The sequence below is a fragment of the Jaculus jaculus genome, chromosome 5 (assembly GCF_020740685.1).
Source record: "Jaculus jaculus isolate mJacJac1 chromosome 5, mJacJac1.mat.Y.cur, whole genome shotgun sequence".
Taxonomy (NCBI): Eukaryota; Metazoa; Chordata; class Mammalia; order Rodentia; family Dipodidae; genus Jaculus; species Jaculus jaculus.
This window is the reverse complement of record NC_059106.1, coordinates 59,783,813-59,810,198: the sequence shown is the minus strand read 5'-3', so window position 1 is coordinate 59,810,198 and position 26,386 is coordinate 59,783,813. Positions and strand designations below refer to the sequence as shown.

The 26,386-nt window shown below is 51.1% G+C and overlaps 1 protein-coding gene across 1 annotated transcript in view; it reads left to right on the top strand.

The window, feature by feature from the left end:
* The window catches only part of Slc9a1 (solute carrier family 9 member A1), a 74,004-nt gene extending 51,912 nt beyond the window's left edge, over positions 1–22,092 (top strand). Inside the window, exons 2-12 of the mRNA XM_004671226.2 lie at positions 5,757–6,217; positions 9,619–9,869; positions 12,945–13,162; positions 14,955–15,157; positions 16,893–16,982; positions 17,402–17,472; positions 17,574–17,747; positions 17,943–18,057; positions 18,271–18,372; positions 19,125–19,197; positions 20,353–22,092. Of these exons, the coding sequence (XP_004671283.1) occupies positions 5,757–6,217; positions 9,619–9,869; positions 12,945–13,162; positions 14,955–15,157; positions 16,893–16,982; positions 17,402–17,472; positions 17,574–17,747; positions 17,943–18,057; positions 18,271–18,372; positions 19,125–19,197; positions 20,353–20,690 (2,096 nt within the window). The 3' untranslated portion in view covers positions 20,691–22,092. The remainder of the gene's footprint in view (positions 1–5,756; positions 6,218–9,618; positions 9,870–12,944; positions 13,163–14,954; positions 15,158–16,892; positions 16,983–17,401; positions 17,473–17,573; positions 17,748–17,942; positions 18,058–18,270; positions 18,373–19,124; positions 19,198–20,352) is intronic.
* The last annotated feature ends 4,294 nt before the right edge of the window (positions 22,093–26,386 follow it).

Here is a 26,386-nt window from a genome sequence, read left to right as displayed (position 1 = left end):
CAGCTCATTGTCTGGCATTTCATGCTGGGTGAACTGGACCAATACCAGGAAGAGTGAGAAGCATTTTTTGGAGCCTCCCTGCCAGGTAGAGGTGGAAGCTGTCAGCCGCTTATCCTGGGCAATCTGACGACCCTGCCTTCTCCCAGGGCAGCTGTGAGGCAAAGACCAGGGCAGGGTCTGGGATTCTCAGAGTGGGTCCACTGGCAGCAGCTAACTTCTGGCCTTGAGAAGCTCTTTCTGGACCATCTCTGCAAAAACTCCTAATTAGTCAGTTCTTCTATGAAGATATACTTGAAACTCGAAAGAATTGTTTTTTCTGTCTCACGGTTTTGGAGGTTTTAGTCCAAGACTGAGTAGCCCCGTTGATTTGGGATACACAGCAGAGCCAGAAGCTTACACCACAAGCCAGGGACAACGAGCAAGGTGGGGTCCACACTCCCCTTTAAAGGCATACCTCTAATGACCCCACTAAACTCATCTCTCTCTCTCTCTTTTTTTCCATGAAGCATAGTTTTACACTAGCCCAGGCCGACCTGCTCCTTCTTTGTAGCCCAAGCTGGCCTGGACCCCCCGGCAATGCTACCTCGGTCTCCTGAGTGCTGGTTGTAGACATGAGTCATCACACCCAGCACTGATACTGCCACTTCTTCCTCTTCCTCTCTTTTGTGTGTGTGTGTGTGAGAGAGAGAGAGCGCGAGCGCACATAAGGGCTTCTAGCCGCTGAAATTGAACTCAACATGCATGTGCCACCTTGCATGCTTGTGCCATCTTTAGTGTCTGGCTTATGTGGGACCTGGAGAGTTGAACCTGGGTCCTTAGGCTTTACAGGCAAGTGCCTTAACCCTTAAGCCCTCACTCCAGCCCTCCCTCTTCTTTCTTTCTTCCTTTCTTTCTTTCTTTCTTTCTTTCTTCTTTCTTTTTTAAAATATTTATTTATTTGAGAGAGAAAGTGGGAGAGAGAGATAATGGGACGCCAGGACCTTCAGCCACTGAAAACGAACTCCAGATGCATGGGCCCTTCTTGTGCATCTAGTTTACATGGGTCCTGGAGAATCAAACTGGGATCCTTTGGCTTTGCAGGCAAACATCTTAACCGCTAAGCTATCTATCCAGCCCTCTTTCTTTCTTTATTTTTTATTTTTTTATTTTTTGTTTTTTCAAGGTAGGGTCTCACTCCTGGCCCAGGCTGACCTAGAATTCACTATGGAATCTCAGGGTGGCCTCAAACTCACGGCAATTCTCCTATCTCTGCCTCCCCAGTGCTGGGATTAAAGGCGTGCGCCACCACACCCAGCTCTTTCTTTATTTTTAAAACAGATGTAGGGGAGAAACTCCTTTATTCTTAAATTATATATATTTATTTTCTTTGAGAGAGAGAAAGAGGCAGAGAATGAGCATGCCAAGAGCCCTTCAGCTGCTGCAAATGAACTCCAGACACAAGCGCCACCTTGTGGCATCTGGCTTACATGGGGCATTGAAATTAGGTCCTTTGGTTTTATAGGCAAGTGCCTTAACCACTAAGCCATCTCTCCCACCCTTCTTTTTTTAAATATTTAATTGGAGAGAGAGAATGGACACACCAGAAACTCCTTCTGCTGCAAAAGAAACTCTAGAAACATGTGCCACTTTGTGTATGTGGCTTTATGTGGGTACTGGGGAATTGATCTCAGGCTGTCAGGCTTTGTAAGCAAGTACCTTTAACTAGTAAGCCATCTCTTCAGCCCTTATTTTTTCTTCTGAGACTCATTCACTATGTTGTCTCAAAGTGGCCTTAAACTCACAACACAGTGATCTTCCTACTTCAGCCTCTCAAGTGCTGGGATGAAAGGCATGTGCCACCATGCCCAGGTAGCCACCCCCCTTTTTTTTTCTGCTAGGGTCTCACTGTAGCTCAGGCTTACCTGGTATTCATTATATAGTCTCAGGGTGGCCTCGAACACACAGCAGTCCTCTTACCTCTTCCTCCCGGTTGAGGGGTAGGCCTGCTCCTTCACCCTGGGCAGATAGTGTATTCAGGGACTACTTCCTGGAGGAGGCGGCTGAGACTGAAGCCTCAGCACCAGCCGCACTGGGGGTGGAGGTCTAGATCGGTGTGGGAAGGTAAAAAGAGCAAAGGTCTGCAGGCAAAAGGAAAGGGCTTACATGGGGAATTTGAACAGTAGAACTAGGTTAAGAATGGGACATGAGACAGGACCAGGTGGTGGGCCAGCCCCTCCAGCCAGCTGAGTGGGGTGTTTCTGGCACACTCCATATACTGGCGCTTTTCAGCACAAAAAGAGACTGTCCTGAGGTCAGGAAATAGGACTGGGGATGCAGATAAAGTGCTTGCCATGCAAGCATAAAGACCTGACCCCAGAACTCATGTAAAACAAGACACAGCAGCGTGAGCATCTGTTTTTTGGTTTTTCAAGGTAGGGTCTCACTCTTGCCCAGGCTGACCTGGAATTCACTATGGAGTCTCAGGGCGGCCTTGAACTCACTGCAATCCTCCTACCTCTGCCTCCCGAGTGCTGGAATTAAAGGCGTGCACCACCACACCCAGCCCAGTGTGAGCTTCTATAATCCCAGGCTTCAAATCGTGAGGTGGGAGGCAGAGATAGGAGAACCCCTTGAAGCTAGCAAGCCAGATACCCTGGCAAATGTACCAGCAAATGACAAGAGATCCTGCCTCAGTAAGGTGGAAAGCAAGGACCAAGTCTTGAGGTTGTCCTGTGACCTCCACACAGCCTGTGTCAAGGGACTGGGAAATGGCTCAACTGTTAAAGACTCTTGCTTGCAAAGCCTGCTTGGACTGGGTTTAATTCCCCAGTACCCACATAAAGCCAGATGCACAGTGTGGTACATGTGTCTGGAGTTTGCAGCAGCCAGAGGTTCTGGTGTGCCCATTCTCTTTCTTTCCCTTTCCTTCCTTTTCTTCTCTCTCACTTTCACTCTTCTTTTTTATTTTTTTTGTTTATTTTTATTTATTTATTTGAGAGCTACAGACAGAGAGGGAAAGAAGCAGTGAGACAGAGAGAGAGAATGGGCACGCCAGGGCTTCTAGCCATTGCAAATGAACTCCAGACGCGTGCACCCCTTTGTGCATCTGACTAACATGGGTCCTGGGGAATCGAGCCTCGAACTGGGGTCCTTAGGCTTCACAGGCAAGCGCTTAACCGCTAAGCCATCTCTCCAGCCCTCACTTTCACTCTTGCTCTTGCTCTCCTAAATAAATTAAGGAAAATTTTTTTGGTATTTTTGAGGCAAGGTCTCACTCTAGCCCAGGCTGACCTGGAAATCACTCTGGTTTTAGGCTGGCCTCAAACTCACAATGAAGAGATTTTTTTAAAAAATGAAGAAAATAAGCTGGACATGGTGGCACACGCCTTTAATCCCAGCACTTGGGAGGCAGAGGTAGGATTACCATGAGTTTGAGGGCACCCTAGACCATATAATGAATTCCAGGTCAGCCTGGGCTAGAATGAGGCCCTACCTCTAAAAATAATAAATAAGCCGGGCGTGTTGGCGCACGCCTTTAATCCCAGCACTTGGGAGGCAGAGGTAGGAGGATCGCCATGAGTTCAAGGCCACCCTGAGACTACAGAGTTAATTCCAGGTCAGCCTGGACCAGAGTGAGACCCTACCTCAAAAAAAAAAAAAAAAACAAAATAAAAATAATAAATAAATAAATAAAAGAAAATGTGCTAGGTGGCTTTGAGCCCCACCTCCCACCCTAGGTGGAGTCATACTTTGTGTATGTGAGAGGAGTGGGAGATGTGAGGTGTCTGTCAGTGTGTGCAGATGCTTGGGCCCCCGTGTGCATATGTGCAGAAGGCTAAGGAGAACATCAACTATCAGGTGTCCTCGGTTGCTCTCTGATCTTTTTTTTTCTTTTCTTTTTAAATATTTTATTTATTTATTTGAGAGAGAATGGGTGCACCAGGGCCTCCAGAAACTCCAGACGCCATGTACCACCTTATGCATCTGGCCTGTGGGTTCTGGGGAATTGTACCTGGGTCCTTATCCTTCACAGGCAAGTGCCTTAACTGTTGAGCCATCTCTCCAGCTCTCCCATCTTACTTTCTCAAGACAGACTCTACTGAACCTGGAGCTGCTATTTCCTCAGTGCAACTGGCTGATCAGCGAGCCCCTGTCTCTGCCCCGTCACTGGGGTTACAGGTCACATGCGGCTGGCTTTTTGCTGGGGTCAAACTCGGGTCCTCTTGCTTGCATAGCAAGTGCTCTTACCCTCGGAACCACCTCCACAGCCCAAGAAACAAGTTTCTTCCTAAGGCATTTTGAGTGTCTTCTGAGAGCTTGGTACTGTGTTTGTGTGTGTGTGGAGGGGTTATAGTTGTGCTAGCATTGCTTGGGTCAGTGCCCGATAGTAGGAGGGGCTTTGGGGTAGGGAAAAGTTTTTCTCCTCTTTTCCAAGGTTCCTGGGGTAATGAGAACAGAGGCCTGTCCAGATGGGTTATGGGGAATAATGAGTGTGTCCTAGCCTATCCCTATGTATTTTCAAATCAATAGACACTTGACAAATGTGTCCTTAGCTCTGGTCATTAATGTGTAATCTGCCAGCTCAGAGTTTACTGGGGTAGGGGATGGGGGAGAGAGGTGAGCATCTTCCTGAGCAAAGGTCACACACCTCTTTAGCTGATCTCAGGGGCTGAGTACCCAACATCCAGCTGGATATACAAGTCTTCACCCACCTTACCACCCCTCCCCAAACCAGACAAAACCAAAGGGCTCATAGGGAACATGGGGCTCTGTGGCCAAAGCTGGAATCTACAGAGGCCTGGGTCTGGAGCCCCAGTTTGGCCCATGGCAGAGGCCGCGACACGTTGCTGCTGCCCGCCAGCGATGGAGGTGCTTCGTGGCTGACAGGCAGACGAGTGTGAGCGTGGTGAGGGGAGAGGCCAGGAGAGTTCCAGCGTTAGACCTGGCTTCCTTCTTGATGCTGCTACTACTTTGCTGTGTGACTTTGGGCAAATCCCTTTTGGAGCCTTACTGCTCTTTAGAGTGGGTAGGATTGAGCTAAAAACAGGGTGGTAAAGAGATTTTTGCCTCACTTGCTGAACCTGACTGATGGCTTTCGACCTCCTGGACCCCTGTCTGGAGCAGCTGCCTGGCCTCCGCGGGACAGCATGCCGTGATTATGTTCAGCCGTCTTCTGCCTGCAAGTCTGGGATTGGCGGTCACTGCATGTGCTCTGCAGGTTTGCAGACCCCAGGCCTACTGTCCCCAAGTTACTTCCCGCTCTGGTGTTCTCCGGTTTTCCTGTCTCTCTCCTGTATGCCACTTCTCCATCACCCACTGTCTGCCATCAGCTTATACACTTCCATGACAAGGAGATCTTCGCTTTCCCGCAGACAGAATTATTAGATCGTAACTGTCCGTGTGCAGTTCAGGTGTAGGTTAGGCCTTATGTACTTCACACATCAGTTATCGGCTTGTAATGTCTACCTTCTGGAGATGTGCAGAGCTTCGGCCTTCTAGTACATGATGATAGTGATAGAGACCGCTCGTGAATGTCCTGTGAAACAAGTACTTTAAAAACATCATTTATTTTATACCACAACCCTGTGAAGCTGGTATTATCCCTTCCATTTTACAGGCAAGGAAGCCGAGGCTCAGAGTTAACAGAGTGGCCTTCTGAGACCAAGCCTGTGTGCCTTTCGCCAGCTGCTCTCCTGGTCCCCAGTCTTGTCCCCAACCTTCTGTTTTCCTGGCTCCCCTGAAAAGCCCACGGCCTCCCGTTCTCTCGCCCTTCACAGGTTTCCACGTGATCCCCACCATCTCGAGCATCGTCCCTGAGAGCTGCCTACTGATCGTGGTGGGGCTGCTGGTGGGGGGCCTGATCAAGGGCGTGGGCGAGACGCCCCCCTTCCTGCAGTCAGACGTCTTCTTCCTCTTCCTGCTGCCACCCATCATCCTGGACGCTGGCTACTTCCTGCCACTGCGGCAGTTCACGGAGAACCTGGGCACCATCCTGATCTTCGCTGTGGTGGGCACGCTGTGGAATGCCTTCTTCCTGGGCGGCCTCATGTACGCCGTGTGCCTGGTGGGCGGCGAGCAAATCAACAACATCGGCCTTCTGGACACGCTGCTCTTCGGCAGCATTATCTCGGCCGTGGACCCGGTGGCCGTGCTGGCCGTCTTCGAGGAGATCCACATCAACGAGCTGCTGCACATCCTTGTCTTCGGGGAGTCACTGCTCAATGATGCTGTCACTGTGGTGAGGGGCCAGGGGCCGCACCCACATGCACATGGGGCACAGGCCCCATCCCTAACCCATCTGCTAATGGAATAAAAGCAGCTGGCATCCCGTTGTGCTTGCTGTGTGCCGGCCACCACTCCACTCCTTCGCTTAATCCTCGGACAGCCTGAGGAGAAACCTACTCTCCTCACTGTACAGAGCAAAAGTCAGGCCCAAAGGAGGTAGACAGCTTGCTAGAATATGCTAGGACTGAGATTTGAACCAGATCACTTTGTGCTTGACCCAGGTCTGTCTTACTCCATAGCCTCCCACTTGCATTTTGATATAACCTTGGCTAGGTTATTTATTTTCCTCATGCCTCAGTTTCCTCTTTATGGCCTACTTCAGCTCTGAGGGGATTTTTAGCTCTTCCATTGGCTGGTTGTTAGAGTTTGCTGTGTGTAGAACTGGGGGGCAGAGATTAAGGAAGGAGTTTTACCTCCCCTGCCTCCAGAAGCCCTCTAGAAGGTAGGAAGGGAAGTGAGTTGGCCTGAGTGGACTACTTGTTTGCCGTGTGATGTTAAGCAAGTGGGTCTCACTTTTGGCACCTGTCAAGTGGCAGGGTATTAGTGCTATCCCCCAGGGCCTAGAGAGGACAGCACTCCTCACAGAATCTGCACACGGCAGCTGTATGTGCCTGTTCGTGCCTCCAGCCAGCTTCCTCAGGAAGCAGGTGTGTATGTGCACATCCATGTCCCCTCCAAAGCTTGATCCCTCAAAGAGCAGCTGTAAACACAGGAAGACACAAAGGCAACAAAGACGTGTGTGCATGCATGCCTTGTCCCTGCTCCCACCGCTGTCCCCTCCAGCCCCTTGGGATGCAACACTTCCATGTAGAGATGGATTGGTGACACTGGCTCTAGCCTTAGCATCTTCCTCCTCTGCCCCTCACCACTCCTCATAGGACTGCGTAGAGCAGTAGCCTGGCCTGATCATGCAAACCTCAATCTTGGTTTCTTCTAGTCAGTGCCAGCCCCTGCCCAGAGTTATCACAAGAGCCTTAGTTTCGCCACCCGTGGTGCAGGGCATACAGAACCTAGTCTATCACTCTCCCAGTTCCTATAGGATTTCCACTCACTGGGTGTGAGTTCAGGCTGACACACTTTTGGGAACAATGGTGTGCTTGCCTCAAGTAAGTAACCCAGAGCCAGCTGCTGTGGGCCACACCATCTCGACAGTGGTGACCGTTGTGGCTATTGCTGGTATTGAGTGCTCCTGGTCTGGATGCATATTGCCTCATCAGATCTGAACAGTAACGCCAGGAGGTTAGTACTCTTCTAGTTTTTCCAGATGAAAACATGGAGGCGTTAGCTGATGAGTGATGGGGCTGAGAGTCAAATCTACATAGTCCAGTCCAGAGTCCCAACAGTGCTCCTCACACATTGCTTCTGGGTTTTATTGTTATACCACTGACAATAGTGCCAAGCCAGGAAGGAGGGCCTGGCTTCTGTGCCCACCATGTGCCAGACCATGAGTCCCTTAGGGTGCTTTTTTTTTTTTTTTTTTTTTTTTTTGAGGTAGGTTTTACTGTAGCCCAGGCTGACCTGGAATTCACTATGTAGTCTCAGGGTGGCCTTGAACACATGGCGATCCTCCTACCTCTGCCCCCCAAGTTGCTGGGAATAAAGGCATGTGCCACCACTCAACCTGGCTGAGTTTTTTTTTTGAGAGAGATTGAGAGAGAGGGAGAGAGAATTAGCACATCAGGGCCTCAGCCTCTGCAATTGAACACCAGACACTTGTGCCACCTAGTGGGCATGTGCAACATTGTGCTTGCTTCACCTTTATGTATCTGGCTTATATGGGATCTGGAGAGTCGAACATGGGACCTTAGGCTTCACAGGCAAGCACCTTAACCACTAAGCCATATCTCCAGCCCACAAGTGAGTTTTAAGTAACCCAGGGCTGAGCACAGCTTCCAAGGAGGCTGTCTGCTGCTGCTGACCCGCCTTGTCTCCCAGACGGCCCCAGAAGCACTGGGGGCTGTCCCCTGCCCAGCATCTGCCCTTCCTACCTGGCCTATATTGGGCCTTTTCTAGAACTTGGTACAGATGTGAATGCCCACTTTCCCAGACAGCAAAGCTGCACCTGAGCTGCCTGGCATCAGGTCTGGGGTCACCCACCTCCCCATGTCTGCATCCCCCATCCTCCAGGGCTGGAAGCTCCCCAGCGGCTCCCCAGCAGAGCTCTGGGGACCTGGACATGAGTAAGCCTGGGGAGCCTTGGTGCTGTGCTGACCATGAAGAGCAGAACCTGGAGGCCGAGTATTCTGTGCTACAGGGAGGCCTCAGCCCACAGCCACCAGGGAACTAGTTCTGGACCTAGTCCAGCTCCTTACTGGGAGCACTCTGGCATGTGGGTTTATATCTCGGAGCCTCAGTTGAGCGAGAAAAGAGGCAACCTTGGCTTGGTTACCAATAAGGATGATCAGTACGTGATACTGGTGTTTCAGAAACCATCTGTCTGCCTGTCCGGCCCCAGCAATGGGAAGCCTTAGCCTCTAGTTCTACCACATCTGAACTTCACTGTTCATGGCAACCACCTGGGGAGTAGTTAAGTAGAGATTTCCCACCCCACCTCCAGAAAACCCAAGTCTCCAGTGGCCTGGCCACGTGTATTTTCAGAGTGAAACTCTACCTCAAAAAAAAAAAAAAAAAAAAAATCAAACAAAAGAAGTCCTGTTCTGGCACATTGTCTCAATGTGCTGCTTCGAGCTAAAGGGGAGATAAATCTAGTGAGGGTGTGGCTTATGCAGGGTCAAGTGAGAGGAACAGACTTGAGGGTACCAGGAGTGTTAGCACTGTTTGAGCTCCATGCTCAGGACAGGCATGCCCTATCATGTGTGGACTCTTCGTCCCCATCTTGTGGAAAACCCAAGCACAAGGAGGGCTGGAGAGATGGCTTAGCGGTTGAGCACTTGCCTGTGAACCCTAAGGACCCCGGTTTGGGGCTCAATTCCCCAGGACTCACGTTAGCCAGATGCCCAAGGGGGTGCATGCGTCTAGAGTTCGTTAACAGTGCCTGGAAGCCCTGGTGCACCCATTCTCTCCCTCTCTCTCTCCCTCTCCCTCCCTCCCTCTCTCTCTCACACACTCACTCAAATAAAAATGAACAAAAAAATAAAAAAACCCAAGCACAAGGAGATTGAGTCATCGGTCATGCATAGCTAGGTAGGGCCAGGGCCAAGATTCCAGCCCCAGCTGGTCAGCTTGAGGGTGAGCTGTGGGATTCTGGGGAGCCTGTCTTACTCCAGGTCATGGTTCTAAGCACTGGGCTTTCTAGTGGTCCACAGAGGGGCTGAAATGATCATGGGTGGATCCCAGGGAACCATGGAGCCAGAGCTGTGCCCTCCTGCCCACCAGCTTGCACATCCCCCTCAGGTCCTGTATCACCTCTTTGAGGAGTTTGCCAGCTACGACCATGTGGGCATCGTGGACATCTTCCTCGGCTTCCTGAGCTTCTTCGTGGTGTCCCTGGGCGGGGTGTTTGTGGGCGTGGTCTACGGGGTCATCGCAGCCTTCACCTCCCGATTCACCTCACACATCCGTGTCATCGAGCCGCTCTTCGTCTTCCTCTACAGCTACATGGCCTACCTGTCGGCTGAGCTCTTCCACCTGTCGGGAATCATGGCGTGAGTCCAGGCATGGCAGGTGGTGGGTTTGGGGTAGGGAGACTTGCACAAAGTCCCTGGGCTCGTGTGGTCTCACCAGGGAGCTCCCAGTACATGGTCCCTGGCTTCCTGCATGCAACATGAGCTCCGGGTACCAGACTTGTACAACAGTCAGTGGAAGGTCATCGGAGACCTACCTCCAGAAGGCACTTCCACTGGGCTCTGTGGGATTCGGGCATCTGGAAGGGGCATGCTGTCAGAAAGCAGATAAGACAAAAGAGAGCAACTGGTACAGGTCGAGCCCAGAGCCCAGAAAGCAGAATCTGAGCTTAAAGTCCTGGAAGGTCTCAGCCTTGCCACTTTTCTCCCTTCCTTTGTCTCAAAGGGGGTTCCACCAGTGAGGCTGAAATAGGCTCCTACCAATTTCTCCTCTCAGCAGCTTCAGGAAGAGCCTCCCAGGCCTCTGCCTTAGAAGCCTATTGCAATCAGGTTCGCATTGCTGGTAGGAATCACCCAACCAAGAGCAGCTTCTGGGAAAAAGAGGTTTATTTTTGCTTATAGGCTCGAGGGGAAGCTCCACAATGGCAGGGAAAATGATGGCATGAGCAGAGGGGGACATCACCCCCTGGCCAACATAAGGTGGACAATAGCAACAGGAGAGTGTGCCAAACAGTGGCATGGGGAAACTGCCTATAACACCCATAAGCCCACCCCCAACAATATGCTGCCTCCAGGAAGCATTAATTCCCAAATCTCTATCAGCTGGGAACCCAGCATTTAGAACACCTAAGTTTATGGGGAGCACCTGAATCAAACCACTACATTCCACCCCTAGCCCCCATAAACTGATAACCATACATGATGTAAAATGCAATGCATTTATCTAACTTTAAAAGTCCCCATAGTTTTTATCAATTCCAATGATGCTTATACATCCCCATAGTCTAAAATCTTGTAACTGAGCCATAATACCAAAAAATAATCTCAGAAAAATCCATAATGGCACAGAATAAACATTCACTCTGCAAAAGATAGCATTGGGCATAGCAAAGAAATACTCAAGCAATACATGATTTAAACAGGGCGAACACCAAACTCTGTAGCTCCGAGTCCAACAACTCTAGTCAGTGACAAATCTCCAGGTCCAATAATTCTAACCAGCAACAAGTCTCTGGAGTTCCAATTCTGCCCCTCCAGCTAGTCTACTCACAGTCCTGGAAAACTTCATCAGGGCCAGCAGCTCTACTTGGCAGCCATCTTGTGGTCCCGGCAGCTCCACTGGGTCTCCTCTGCAAGCCACGGTTCATCCTCATAGCTCCACGGGGTCCCCATGCAGGCATCCAGCAAACCTGTTTCACACTGCCCATGGCCATTTCCAAAACACAAGACTGTGTTGCAAACTCAATGACCCTCTCTTTCCTGCTTTTCTTATATTCCACAGTACTAGGTTGGGTGCCAGTTTGTTAATCCGGGGGGGGGGGTAGAGCAGAGTTTGAAGAACAGGACACCCCTTGAGCACTCGGGTCCCTTCAAAAGAGTCTACATTCTTCCTGTTGCCCCAGTGCAGGTTAGTTGGCCCAGTCTCAAAGGTTGTAATCTCTCAGTTGCAGCTGAATGGTCAGTGGTTCACCCAAAGATTTTTCTTTCTTTGCCATATCCCTGTGCCTATACCAGATCATTTCTATGCAAAGCAACCCTGCGCAACTTCTCAGGATACAAGCATAACAGCAAGCTTTTTTTTTTTTTTTTTTTTTTTTTTTTTTTTTTTCCTGAGGTAGGATTTCACTCTAGCTCAAACTCTCCTGGAATTCACTATGTAGTCTCAGGGTGGCTTGAACTCATGGCGATCCTTCTACCTCTGCCTCCCAAGTTCTGGGATTAAAGGTGTGCACCACTGTGCCTGGCTAACAGCAAGCTTTTCACACAAGCTGCTAGCCCAGTCCAAACAAAGTTCTCTCTCACTCGCATAATCCAAACCTCACAGTCCATAGTTATTACTGCATTCAGGTCTTTCAACACTGACCAGAACAGTCCATCAAGCTGTACTTACAGCACTGCAAGGCGTCTCTTAGGCCAAGATTTCAAATTCATCCACATTCCTCTTGAAAATCAGCTCCAAAAGGCCAAAGCCAATCAGGTGTCCAGCAGCAATCCTACTCCTTGGTACCATTTTACTTTTGTAGTCAGTTTTGCATTGCTGGTAGAAATCACCCCACCAAGAACAGTTTATGGGAAAAAGAGGTTTATTTTGGCTTACGGGCTCAAGGGGAAGCTTCAGGGGAAAGCTTCAGGCAGTGAAAAATGATGACGTGAGTCGAGGGTGGACATCACCCCCTGGCCAACATCAGATAGACAATAGCAACAGGAGGGTGTGCCAAACACTGGCATGGGGAAACTGGCTATAACACCCATAAGCCCACCCCGAACAATACACTGCCTCCAGGAGGCGTTAATTCTCAAATTTCCATCAGCTGGGAACCCAGCATTTAGAACACCTAAGTTTATGGGGGACACCTGAATCAAACCACCACAAAGCCCTTGTGGCCTCTGCAGGTCTTGAAATGGGGGATGGTTTGTGGAGAGAGAATGAGGTACAAAGGCTCAACTGGGCTGGAGGATTCTGGGTAGCAGGGAGAAAGTCTGTTTACAGTAAAGCTCCTTGGAGGGACCCCTGTGCATTGGGGGGACATCATACTTAGAGACTGCATAGTACGTCTTTGACTCTCACTGGGCAGATGCAGTGCAGCCCGGGCGGGGGGGGGGGGGGAGGCAAAGGCTTCCGAGTTGGTGCGTCTCAGCATTGCTGTTCACTCAAATGTGACAGCAGGTAGGGAGGTGACTTCATTTTTTCCAAAAGTCACTCCTCGTCTGAAAAAGGCAAGAATATGCTGGCCGTATAGGCTTGTGAGGATCCAGAGCTAACAGGTGTGCAGTGCACACAGTGGGTGTCTAGTGCAGTGCACACAGTGGGTGTCTAGGCCCTGGGTGTTGCTCCGTAATCAGGTACTCGCTGTCCCGAACACTGCCAGCCCCTGTCGGTAGAAGGCACTGGGAAGCTACACCGCACTCCTGAATGCCGCTCGTTTCCTACCACAGACTCATCGCCTCGGGAGTAGTAATGCGCCCTTATGTGGAAGCCAATATCTCCCACAAGTCCCACACCACCATCAAATACTTCCTGAAGATGTGGAGCAGCGTCAGCGAGACCCTCATCTTCATCTTCCTCGGGGTGTCCACCGTGGCCGGCTCCCACCACTGGAACTGGACCTTCGTTATCAGCACCCTGCTCTTCTGCCTCATTGCTCGGGTGCTAGGTAAAGGCGACACCCAGGCGCCAAGGGTGTATGTGCGTGTGACTTTGGGGGACCAGGCTGTGGAGGAGCTGTGTGCTGTGGCGTGCGCAGGGCCACTTTGTGTCGTGTGTGTAGGAGTGGCGTGCACTCTGTACGCGTGTGGTGCGTTCTGTGTGGGGCCGGGCGGAGTTGTGTTTGGTACTCGGTGCCATGGAATAAGTGGGCGCAGTGTGTGGAGAGGCTGGGTTGTGAGGTGTGTGGTGTCCTGTGTTCCTGGCTGCTAACACCTCTTCTCTGCTAATACCACTTCGGACAGTTGGGGGAGGAGAAATCCATGCTCACATTGGATGTCTGATCCCTGGAGAAGGGCACAGCTCGCTACAGTGAAGGGCCTCCAGGCCCTCCAATTCTGAGCCTGATGGTCTTCTGAGGAGGGTGCTGAGGCCCACAAAAACCGGATCTGTGACACCACACCAAATGTTCTGTTGTCACAGCACATGTGCCCACAGCTCTTGCAAAGCGAGGTGGGGCTCCTTCAGACTTCCTCATATGTCATCCTCGTATGTCACGTGCTTCTAAGCTCAGCAGCTAGGTGGCTGCTCTTTTCGGTATTTAGTCCCTTGTCTCTGAGAGGAGGTCTAAGTCCTTGGTCCCCAGGCTTGGCTAGGTGTCACATTTACACAGGTCCCTTATTTCTTTGTTTTTCAAGGTAGGGTCTCACTCTAGCCCAGGCTGACCTGGAATTCACTCTATAGTCTCAGGGTGGCCTTGAACTCACGGTGATTGTCCTACCTCTGCCTCCCGAGTGCTGGGATTAAAGAAGTGTGCCACCACGCCCAGCAATTTTTTTTTTTTTTGGCACATGTGATGTGGTGGTGGTGTGTGTATGTTTGTATGTAGGCCAGAGGTTTGATGCCAGGAATTTTCCTCAGTCACTCTCCACCTCATTCCTTGAGAAAGGGTCTCTCACTGAACCTAGAGCTCAATGATTCTGCTAGAGTAGTTAACCGGGAAGCCCCAAGGATTTCCTGTCTCCACACCCCAGTGCTGGGATTTCAGGTGTGTGCCACCATGCCTGGCCTCTTACATAGGCCTGGGGATCCTAGAGTGGGACCTTATGCTTGCATGACCATTGTTCCTGGTCCTCATCCTTCAAGGATCTGGCTCTGAATTGAGGTTAGACCCATCCTGAAGACTTTTTTGGGGGGAGGGGGTTGAGGTAGGGTCTCACCCTAGTCCAGGCTGACCTGGAGTTCACTATGTAGTCTCAGGGCAGCCTCAAACTCACGGTGATCCTCCTACCTCTGCCTACCAAATGATGGGATTAAAGGCATGCACCACTATGCTCAGCATAGTTATTTGTTTATTTATTTATGAGGGGGGAGAGAGAATGGGCATGGACATGTATTCCCTCTTGCCACTGCAAGCAAATCCCAAACACTTTGTGCATCTGGCTTTATGTAGGTAGTGGGGACTTGAACCCAGCTCAGCAGGCTTTGTAAGCAAGCACCTGTAACTTCTGAGCCCTCTCTCCAGTTCCCCACCCAGTTGTTTCTCTTTTTCTCACGAGGTAGGGTCTCACCCTAGCCCAGGCTCACCTGGAGTTCACTTTGTACTCTCATGATGCCCTCAAACTCACAGCTGTCTTCCTACCTCTGCCTCCCGAGTGCTGGGATTAAAGGTTAAAGTTCTTGAATTGAATGATCTGGAGTCCCCGTGGCTGAGGGAGCTAGGAAATGAGTGAGCTGGGTGGGCTTAGTGGTGGGTGCTTCCCAGGCAGCCTGAGCTTTCCACTGCCCTCACTTCCTGGCAGGTGTGTTGGGCCTGACCTGGTTCATTAACAAGTTTCGCATTGTCAAGCTGACCCCCAAGGACCAGTTCATCATCGCCTACGGGGGCCTGAGAGGGGCCATCGCCTTCTCCCTGGGCTACCTCCTGGACAAGAAGCACTTCCCCATGTGTGACCTGTTCCTCACGGCCATCATCACTGTCATCTTCTTCACCGTCTTTGTGCAGGTGCTGGGCCTGGGTGGGGCACAGAGGAGTTTGTTGCGTGAAATCTGGCCGTGGCCAGGCATGATGGTGCACGACTTTAATCCTGCTGTGAGGTCAAGGCCACTCTGAGAATACATAGTGAATTCCAGGTTAGCCTGGACTAGAAGGAGACCCTATTTAAAAAAAAAAAAAAAAAAAAAAGTGTCTGTGGGTGCCTTTCCACTTGGTCATGACCTTGGGCAGACCACCTGTTCTGGGGCCTCTGTTTCTCAGTGTGATAATGAAATATTGTGAAGTCAATAATCAGACTGTAAACTGGCCAGGATACTGTCCAACTTCATGAGGAGTCACTGAAGAGACATGACAGTGAGCAGCCCCCTGCTCTGACTGCCCCACGCTCATTGCAGAGTCTTGGTGATCTCATGTCTCAGGATCTCCATATTTGCATCATAAAATAGTAACAGCACAACAGGTCTCTGAGCCACGCAGCAGGACATGTGGAGTGGGCCCTAACGTCACCATCTGTGGCATCCTGGGAGACTCCTGTCTTTGTGTCTTAGTTCTGTATTTGTGAAATGAGACAGTGGTCTCCAAGAATCCTCTTAGCCTTTAGTCAGTGGCATATAGACGATCCAGGCTTAGAAGCCCTACTCCCAACCCCAGTCCCCACGGGGACCTAACCCAGACCACGCTTTTGCCCTCCATACCTGACTGTGTGACCTTGGGCAGGTAAGAACGCTGCCTGGCCTCCAGTTCACGCCCATTTGTCTTTTCTGAGCAGTAATTCTTGTAAAGCCCTAGATGGGACACACTGCCTTCTCGTGAGGAAAAGATACAGGGAGACCTTTAGAGAAGGGCATTGCATCTGTCCTTTTTTTGGTTTTTCAAGTTAGGGTCTCACTGTAGGGTCTCACCCAGGCTGACCAGGAATTCACTATGTAGTCTCAGGGTAGCTTCAAACTCACGACAATCCTCCTACCTCAGCCTCCCAAAAGCTGCCATTAAAGTTGTGTGTCACCACGCCCAGCTAGTCTGTCCTTTGACAGGAGAGGGATCTGCCTCTTTTGTCCCCTTGGCCTGCTTCCATCCTCAAAAGTACTGCTTTATTTTGACTCTGCCATCCCATGTGCTCAGTGGTTTTCAAGCTCACTTTCACTGAAGGTGATATTGGGATGGAGACCCCCTTGAGCTAGCCTGGGTTTCACTCTTGGCTCTACTATTACTGTGAAACCTTAGGAAATTATGTCTCTTCCCTAGGCCTTAGTTTCCTTAGCTGTACAATGGGAACAATGAAATGATCTACCTGTCGGGGTTTCGAGTGTTAAAGTGCCAATGTCAGTGAAACCTGTATGGCAGGCGTGTCGTCACACAGCTGCTGCTGTCGTTCCCAGGTCCTCCCAGCTGCGTGTCGGGGAGGCAGAGCACAGGCGAGTCTCCCGTCTGTGAAGCCCAGCTTCTTGGGGCTGCAGAGCAAGTCTGTGGTAGAGCCAACATTTGAATCCAGACCTTGGCTCCATGATGATGAGGCTTATTTGCCTGGCTGGCCTGTCTTCTCTAGGAAGAAGCTGGCCTTAAGAGCCTACCTTCATCTACATCTGCATGCTGGGATGTAGGTGGGGGTCTTCTAAATCCTTCTGTCCTGGGAGATTAAGGACCTCAGAGCAGAGGGTCTCCTCGCCTCAGGAACCCTTAGGTCCCCAGCCTCCTCATCAGGGTAGCAGAACCACAGGGCCTGACACTCGCCCCCTCCCCCCAGGGTATGACCATTCGGCCCCTGGTAGACCTATTGGCTGTGAAGAAAAAGCAAGAAACAAAGCGCTCCATCAATGAGGAGATCCACACACAGGTAATTGCGGCTGAGCTAGGCCCTGGCTTGTAGGAGGCTCTGGGAGCTGGGGAGCAGCCAGGCCTCATGTCTCTCTGTCTTTCCTTATCCCAGTGCTGGGTGGTCTTTTAGCCCCTTGGGGCCTCCTGCCAGGGTCTAGCTGCAGGGATAGTGTGGTACGAGCAGCTGAGGACTGGAGAGTTTTTTATGGAACCAGCTTCAGTCTCTAGGTTGAAGTGGCTTCAGAGAAAAGGGCTCAGCCTTCTCTAGGAGGGAGGGATCCAGAGTGTCCTCTTGTCTCCAGATGAGTGAGCGGTAGGCGCCACCTCCTGGCTACTTCTGGGACTACAGGGCTTGGTTAATTAACTCCATAGCTGGGGTGAAGGTTGGGTAGGGAAGAACCGATAGCGAGGCTTGACCTGGCCCTGGGCCCATTTCAGTTCCTGGACCACCTTCTGACAGGCATCGAGGACATCTGTGGTCACTACGGCCACCACCACTGGAAGGACAAGTACGTGGCAGGCATGGTGGGACAGGGAAGGGTCCCTGGGAGCCTGGGCATCTCCCCATGCTTAGAAGCTGGATCCATCTGCCTCCCTCTGCTTCCCACAGGCTCAACCGCTTTAATAAGAAATATGTGAAGAAGTGTCTGATAGCTGGAGAACGGTCCAAGGAGCCTCAGCTCATCGCCTTCTACCACAAGATGGAGATGAAGCAGGCCATTGAGCTGGTGGAGAGCGGAGGCATGGGCAAGATCCCCTCTGCCGTCTCTACTGTCTCCATGCAGTGAGTACCAGTGGCCAGTCTGGGTAGCATCTGTACCCCAACACACACACACCAGGGAGACCCTGTTGTCCAGTCTGGGCTGCCTTGGAATCTGGAGCCACACTAAGGCCCCAAGGCTTCAGCCATCCTCCTGGCCTATCCCAACAGGCCCCAGGGTGACAAGAATAGTCACCTAGCCTGTGTTCTTTGTACCAGGAACATCAACCCCAAGTCCCTGACTGCTGAACGCATCCTGCCTGCATTGTCAAAGGACAAGGAGGAAGAGATCCGCAAGATCCTGAGGAACAACCTGCAGAAGACCAGGCAGCGGGTGAGGGTCTGCCCTCCTGACTCCTGCACCAGACAAGTCCCGGCCCTGCTTGCCCGCCCTCCCTTGAGGGCGCCCTTTGCCTTTGCTGTGGAACCTCTGCCCCCCCCCCATCTTCTCTCCTCCCCCCGCATATGTGGCCAAAGCCTCCCTAGCTCTGGACCTCCAGCCCCACTTCTGGGGCCTGACCTGCCCTGATAGCTGTTCCTCCCATAGCTGCGGTCCTACAATAGACACACGCTGGTGGCAGACCCCTACGAGGAGGCCTGGAACCAGATGCTGCTCCGGAGACAGAAGGCCCGACAGCTGGAGCAGAAGGTGTGTGTCTGGCTGGAGCTGGAACTGGCCCTGCCTTTCTTGGGGTTCTAGAATCTGGGTTCTTCTCAGCCTGCACCCCAGGGCTTCACCAGGTTCCTCTAAGGAAATGTCCCCATGCTAGAACCAGGAGTCTGAAGAGCATGGGGCTGGTGGTATGGTAGGTTGGGGGTAATACAGATTAACCCTGTGGCAAGAAGAGAGGAGGGTGTGAGTTGAGGGAACACTGGGGAAGAAGAATGAGCCAGGAATGGTTATCAGCTTGAGCCGGGGCTGATGGAAAAGTCAGGGGCTGCGTCTGGGCTTCTGTGCGGGTGTTGGGAGTGGTCTACCACAGACGCCATAGGGTATCCCAAGAGAGAAACAAGGTTTGAAAGAAGGGGCAGAGCTGACCTCAACTGACATGTTGAATTTTAAACACCTGACATTCCAGGTCAGCCTGGGCTAGAATGAGACCCTACCTTGCAAAAACAAAATAAAAATAAAATACCTGGCAGCCACTCAGGACCCAGGTGTAGCCCCCTTGAGTTGTTTTATGGTTTGGAGCCTCAGGACACGACACATGGGCTACAGCTGAGGCTGGGGCAGGGCAGGTGTGTTCACATTTGCCAAGGAGATGGCACAGCTCGCTGTAAACCTGGATAAGCCCCTGAAGTACAGGCATGTGGAAGAGCCTGACAAGGAAGAGCCACCTCCGTGCTGTGCAGAAGGTGTCCGCCCACGCTTACCACCTGCTCGTTCCCTCTCTCTGTCAGATCAACAATTACCTGACGGTGCCCGCCCACAAGCTGGACTCGCCCACCATGTCGCGGGCCCGCATAGGTTCAGGTAAGGGGCTGAAGAGGGCCTGCAGCGCTGGGCTCTGAGCCACCAGCTCCCAAGGTTCAGGCTTTTCCCATGCTGGCTCCTTACCTCTTGGCAAGGGGTGAGCTTGTGTCCACATCAGGTGCGGCGGGAGGTTGACAGAGGGGTCAGCATGGCCTTGTTCTCATCCCTCGGTACAGAGGTGCTCCCAGTGGGGCTCAGGGTGATGGCTGGGTCAGGAACTGAGAGAGACAGGGCACCTGGCAGGGATGCAGGGTCTCCAGTCCAGAGTGGAACCGAGGGCAGGCCATGACTCAAAAAATGCCTTATTATTTTAAACTTAATTTGTTAGAGAGAGAGTGGGTACACCAAGGCCTCCAGCCACTGCAAACAAACTCCAGGAACATGTGTCCCCATAGGCATCTGGCTTACATGGGTACTGGGGCATTGAACCTGGGTCCTTAGGCTTCACAAATGCTTTAACTACTAAGCCATCTCTCCAACCCAAAAGCCTTAATTTTTTAAAAAAATTTTTAAATTTTAGCCGGGCGTGGTGGCACGTGCCTTTAATCCCAGCACTCGGGAGGCAGAGGTAGGAGGATTGCCATGAGTTCGAGGCCACCCTGAGACTCCATAGTGAATTCCAGGTCAGCCTGGGCTAGAGTGAGACCCTACCTCAAAAAAAAAAAAAAAAAAATTAAATTTTTATTAACATTTTCCATGATTATAAAAAAGTCCCATGGTAATTCCCTCCCTCCCCACCCCCACACTTTCCCCTTTGAAATTACATTCTCCATCATATTACCTCCCCATTACAATCATTGTAATTACATATATACAATATCAACCTATTAAGTATCTTCCTCCCTTCCTTTCTCTTCCCTTTATGTCTCCTTTTTAACTTACTGGCCTCTGCTACCAAGTATTTTCCTTCTCCCGCAGAAGCCCAATCATCTGTAGCTAGTGAAAGCCTTAATTTTTAACCTGTGGAGGGACAGCAGTCTTGGGGATGAGCAGATGGCGAATGGATCACTCAGGCTCGTTGGACAAGGCTCCGAAGCCCATGGGTTGGAGGGGAGTTGCACTCCCAAAACGACACTGGGAGCTGCAGATGAGGGAGCCCTTGAGGTGTGGCCCGCACTGGGCAGAACCCAGCTTGTGCCTTGTTCTCATCCACAGACCCTCTGGCCTATGAGCCGAAGGCAGACTTACCTGTCATCACCATCGACCCAGCCTCCCCCCAGTCACCCGAGTCTGTCGACCTGGTGAATGAGGAGTTGAAGGGCAAGGTCTTAGGACTAAACCAGGACCCAACAAAACTGACTGAGGAAGATGAGGATGATGATGGGGTCATCATGATGCGCAGCAAGGAGCCCTCATCTCCAGGCACTGATGATGTCTTCACCCCTGGACCAAGTGACAGTCCCAGCTCTCAAAGGATACAGCGCTGCCTCAGTGACCCAGGCCCTAACCCTGAGCCTGGGGAGGGGGAGCCTTTCATCCCCAAGGCACAATAGAGCCAGGCCAGCGGGCAGCGCCCGTCCGGCACTCTCCCATCAGAGTGGGGTCTGGGGGGCTCCCCTTGCCCTCCTGACCTGGATTAGTCCTGCCCCCCCTCCCACCGCATGGCAGCTGGGCCCACAGCCCCCACAGCAGCACGGCTACCCCTGCCTCCTGGGAAGCGTCCTCTCCCACTGGAACTGCCTTCCCAATCCTTTCGGCAGAAGAGCTGGGCTGGTGAGGCAGGCCCCACCCTCTTCCAGATCCAGGCTGTCCCGTAACAGGACCAGGGCTCCAGTCCCCCTGACCTCAAGGCCTTCCTTTCCCCTACCTCCCTTAATCAGACCAATCTTCCATCTTCAATCTTTGTTTTAACCAAAGAGCCTGTGGCTCCTCTGTGGGCCTACCCAGGAAAGAGGAGCTGAGGCCTCCCTTCCCCAGACAAGGCCCTCCTTTATCAGAGGATCAGAGGAAAGCTGCTGTGTGTGGCCGGAGGAGGGATGGGGAACCTGTGAGAGCCCCGCCCTGCTCCTGCCAGCCATGGCCTCCTGACCAGCCACCCGAGCCATCCTTACCCCCAAGCCTACGGCTGAGGGCATCTCCCACCCTCTCTGCCTGGAGCTGGGGCACTTTAAACAGGGAAGTGACTTGGGTGATGAGGACCACTGGGCACTTCTGTGGCTGCTACCCAGGGAGGGACTGTCAAGTCTCCGGAACGGGCTGCCTTTTTATATTTTGTTTTTGCACCTCCATGTACAAGATTGTTTGCACAGAGGCACTTGTTTTCAGAGCATTCAGGCCACCCTGCCAGTCAGTCTCCGCCTCTCACACTCCTCTAACATCCTCCCCCGAAGCGGTCCTCTGCCTGCTGGGCCGTTTTGTCCGAGGCTCTGACTTCAGACATGGCTCCACATGTCATGATTCTCCAGCCACATCAGCCGGGAGGCCTCCTGGCACCTGCCTTGGTCGTGGGCCCAGCCCTCATGACCTGGCCTGTCTCCAGCCCTCTCCCTCTCCTGCACACCCAGCTTGCTGTGGAGCCCAGCCATGGGGGAGGTTTCCCCTGGTCAGGGCTGCTAGGGTGGACAGAGTGCTGGACCCCAGAAACCTTTGTTCACATCCACACACTCCCTACCGCCACCATGGCTGGGCCTAGGGCCCACGGGTGTCCACTCGACCCCCGGGCACTCGCTTCCTCCCCCAGTCTCGTGCAATAGTCAGAGGGTCCCTCTCCCGGGGATGGGCCATGGGTGCTCGGCCCAGCTGCCTCCTCTTCATGCAAGTGCTGTTTTGGGCAGGAGTTGCCATGCAAGGCGACATCGACAACCACGTACAAAGCCACCGCAACTGCTGCCGCTCTGCCGCCTGTACAGAAGAAATTGAACCTTTTTCATATTCTAATAAATCAATGTGAGTTTTTGATAGAGTCCAAGACTGCTTCCTGGGAATTGAGGGGCTTCAGGAAGGAAGAGGCCTGGGGAGTTCAGCTCCGAGGCTGGCAAAGACACAGCCACCATCTGCTGGTTTGCTCATTGCTGTGTGCCAGGAAGACTGACATTTGTACTGAGGTGACCAAGTGGGGGGCACTCAGGGAGGTCCCAGACATTTTTTAATGGGAGCCACACAAACATCCTGGGGTCTGAGTAAAGGCCAATGTGTCTGGGTCAGCAAAAGCAGGAGAGGCAAAGATAGGACCTTGTTGTCCATAGTTAAGATTTAAGTGCAGTGCAGAGTCGCTGAAGCCCTGTGATCTCCCCTTTAAGACAGGGACAGTACTCAAGTGAATGAGGTGTGCTGGAGTGTATAAAGGGCTGTGGGAACTGAGGTGCACTTCCAGGAATTAACCACCAGAGGGCCGTTGGTTCTCCGCACACAGCACAGGTCCCTGTGAACATGTGCTTTCTGGGGAACTCTGCCCAGCCTGAGACCTGAGTATGGAGCTGATCTGACCACGATGTCCACAGAAGACAGTGCCAGAATGACTATAGAGAGGGCCATGCTGCATTCCTACACTGGTATCCCAGCAGGAAACAGATGGTACCTCCAAAGGGTGTGAACAGCATTATGGGTATTTACCCAGGATGAGACCAGTAGAGTTCACTGCAGGAAGACATAACCCCAAAAGCACAGGAGTTCTGGCTAATCCCAGCATTCAGGAGGCTGAGGTTGGAAGATCACTTGAGGCCTACTTGAACTATATTGCCAGACCTTCTCAAGAATAGGAACTGAAGGGCTGGAAAAATGGCTTAGTGGTTAAGGCGTTTGCCTACAAAGCCAAAGGATTGAGGTTCGATTCCCCAGGACCTACGGAAGCCAGATGGACAAGGGGGCACATGTGTCTGGAGTTCCCTTGCAGTGGCTGGAGGACTTGGTATGCCCATTCTCTCCCTCCCTTCCCCTTGCCTATTTCTCTGTCAAAGAAAAATTAAAAAAAAAAAAAAAAAAAAGGAACCATAAACTAAGGGAGGAATTGGGCTGCAACTATGGCCATAGGAGCACAGCGCTAGCGAAGGGACAGTGTGGGGGTGAACGTTCCGACTTGGGCTGAAAAAATGGCTTAGTAGCTAAGGTGCTTGCCTGCAAAGCTTAAGGACCCAGGTTCAACTCCCCAGTACCCAAATAACACAAGATGGCGCAAGTGTCTGGAGTTCATTTCAGGGACTAGAGGCCCTGTTGTGCCCATTCTCTATATGCCTTCCTCTGTCTCTCAAATAAATTTTAAAAAAAAATTTTATGTTCTGACTTGATTCTCATCCCCTCATCTTGGCCAAATCCAATTGAAAGCCAGAGGGGAATGCAGCCTTAATGAATGTGTCCAGGGAAGAAATGACACGTGAACCCCCATTCCTGTACCCTCAAAGCATCTACCCTTTGCCTGAGCGAAAAATGCTCCTTCTTTTGTCTCAATGGTTGCAGGATTTCTGTTGGAAGTTTTAGAAATAGATTGTGGTGATGGTCCTGCAACATTAGGTGTACTAGATTTTAACATTTATTTATTTATCTGAGAGAGAAAGAGAATGGCATGCCAGGGCTTCCAGCTACTGCAAACAAACTCCAGATGTGTGTGCCCCCTTGTGCATCTGGCTTACGTGGGTCCTGGGGAATCAAACCAGGGTCCTTTGGCTTTGTAGGCAAGTGCCTTAACTGCTAAGCCATCTCCAGCTCTTTTTTGTTTGTTTGAGGCAGGGTCTCTCGCTCAGGCTGAACTGGAACTCACTCTATAGTCCCAGACTGGCTTTGAACTCATAGCAGTCCTGCTACCTCTGCCTCCCAAATGCTGGAATTAAAAGCTTGCCACTTTCTGGTTGGCCCACCTTATTATGTGAATTTCACCTCAATTTTGTTTGTTTTTTATTTTTGTCTTTTTGGGTTTTTAATATAATTTTTTGTTTTTCTTTTTATTTGCTTATTTAACAGCAACAGAGAAAGAGGCAGAGAGAGAAGTAGAGGGAGCCTCCAACCACTGCAAACAAACTCCAGACATGTGCGCCCCCTTGTGCACCTGCCTAACGTGGATCCTGGGTAAACGAGCCTCAAACCGGGGTCCTTAGGCTTCACAGGCAAGTGCTTAACCATTAAGCCATCTCTCCAGCCCTGTTTGGCTTTTTTAGAGGTAGAGTCTTACTCTAGCTCAGGCTGACCTAGAACTCTGTAGGCTTAGGCTGGCCTCCAACTCACAGTGATCCTCCTATCTCTCTGCCTCCTGAGTGCTAGGATTAAAGGTGTCGGCTACCACATCCCTATTTTTTTCTTACTGGAAGGTAGGGAAACCCTGATAACAGGGGAAACAAAATGTCAACACCATCTGAGGTAGTGGTTCACACCTTTGATCCATCACTCTGGAGGCAGAGGTAGAAGGATGTAAATTCAAGGCCAGCCTGAGACTGCACAGTGATTTCCAGGTCAGCCTGGACTACAGTAAGACCCTACCTTGAAAAATCAAAAAGGCAGAAGGCTGGAGAGATGGTGCTTGCCTGTAAAGCCTAAGGACCCATGTTTGACTCTCCAGATCCCAACATAAGCCAGATACACAAGGTTACACATGTGCACACCTGGAGTTCAATTACAGTGGCTAGAGGCCCTGGTGTGCCAATTCTCTCACTGTCTCTCTCACTCTCATTAAAAAACAAGAGGCCATGGCTGGAGAGATGGCTTAGCGGTTAAGTGCTTGCCTGTGAAGCCTAAGGACTCTGGTTTAAGGCTTGATTCCCCAGGACCCACGTTAGCCAGATGCACAAAGGGACGCACACGTCTGGAGTTCATTTGCAGTGGCTGGAGGCCCTGGTGCACCCATTCTCTCTCTCTCTCTCTCTGCCTCTTTCTCTCTCTGTCTGAAGCTATCAAATAAATACATAAAAATAAACAAAAAATTTTTAAAAATAAAAAAAAAACACCAAGAGGCCAGTCTGTTGGGCTTGCCTTAAACAATAAAAAAAATGTAAAGGCAGATATAGGAGAGTTTCATGGCAGCTTGAAGCAAGTACAACCAAGAATAACAGCAGAACAAGATCCACAGAAAGAACCTGTTTCAAATAAAGGAGACAGCTGGGTGTGGTGGCGCACGCCTTTAACCCCAGCACTTGGGAGGCAGAGGTAGGAGGATCGCTATGAGTTTGAGGCCACTTTGAGACTAAGTCCAGGTCAGCCTGGGCTAGAGTGAAACGCTACATTAAAAAAGGAGGGGGGGGGGTCTCTGGAGAGATGGCTTAGCAGTTAAGCACTTGCCTGTGAAGCCTAAAGACCCTGGTTCGAGGCTCAATTCCCCAGGACCCACATTGGCCAGATGTACAAGGGGAAACATGTGTCTGGAGTTTGCAGTGGCTGGAGGCCCTGAAGTGCCCATTATCTCTCTCTCTCCTCTCTCTCTCTCTCTCTCTCTCTCTCTCTCTCTGTGTGTGTGTGTGTGTGTGTGTGTGTGTGCCTCTTTGTCTGTTGCTCTCAAATAAATAAATAAAAATTTAAAAAAATATTTAAAAAAATAGGGCTGGGCTGGAGAGATGGCTTAGCGGTTAAGCGCTTGCCTGTGAAGCCTAAGGATCCCGGTTCGAGGCTCAATTCCCCAGGACCCATGTTAGCCAGATGCACAAGGGGGCGCACGCGTCTGGAGTTCGTTTGCAGTGGCTGGAAGCCCTGGCACGCCCACTCTCCTCTCTCTTTCTACCTGCCTCTCTCTCTCTCTCTCTCTCTCTCTTTTTCTCTCTCTCTCTCTCTGTCACTCTCAAATAAATAAATAAAAATGAACAAAAAAAATTTTAAAAAATAGGGCTGGAGAGATGGCTTAGTGGTTAAGCCGTTTGCCTGCAAAACCAAAGGATCCCAGTTCTTCTCCAGGACCCATGTAAGCCAGATGCACCAGGCAGCGCATGCGTATGGAGTTCATTTGCAGTGGCTACAGGCCCTGGCACACCCATTCTCTCTCTCTCAAATAAATAAATTTAAAAAAAAACTAAAATAATAATAAGGTAGACAAAGACTAATCTGAATGTTGTCCTCTGCCCTCCAAATGTGAATAAAAATAATAAAACTGGGCTGAAGAGATGGCTTAATGGTTAAGGTGCTTTTGCTTACAAAGCCTAAGGTCCCGGGTCCAATTCTCCAGTATCCACATAACTGGTTACAAGAACACCTCAGCACAGTATCCTATTTTGGTTTTTTTTTTTTTTTTTTTTTTTGAGATAGGCTCTCACTCTAACCCAGGCTGACCTGTAATTCA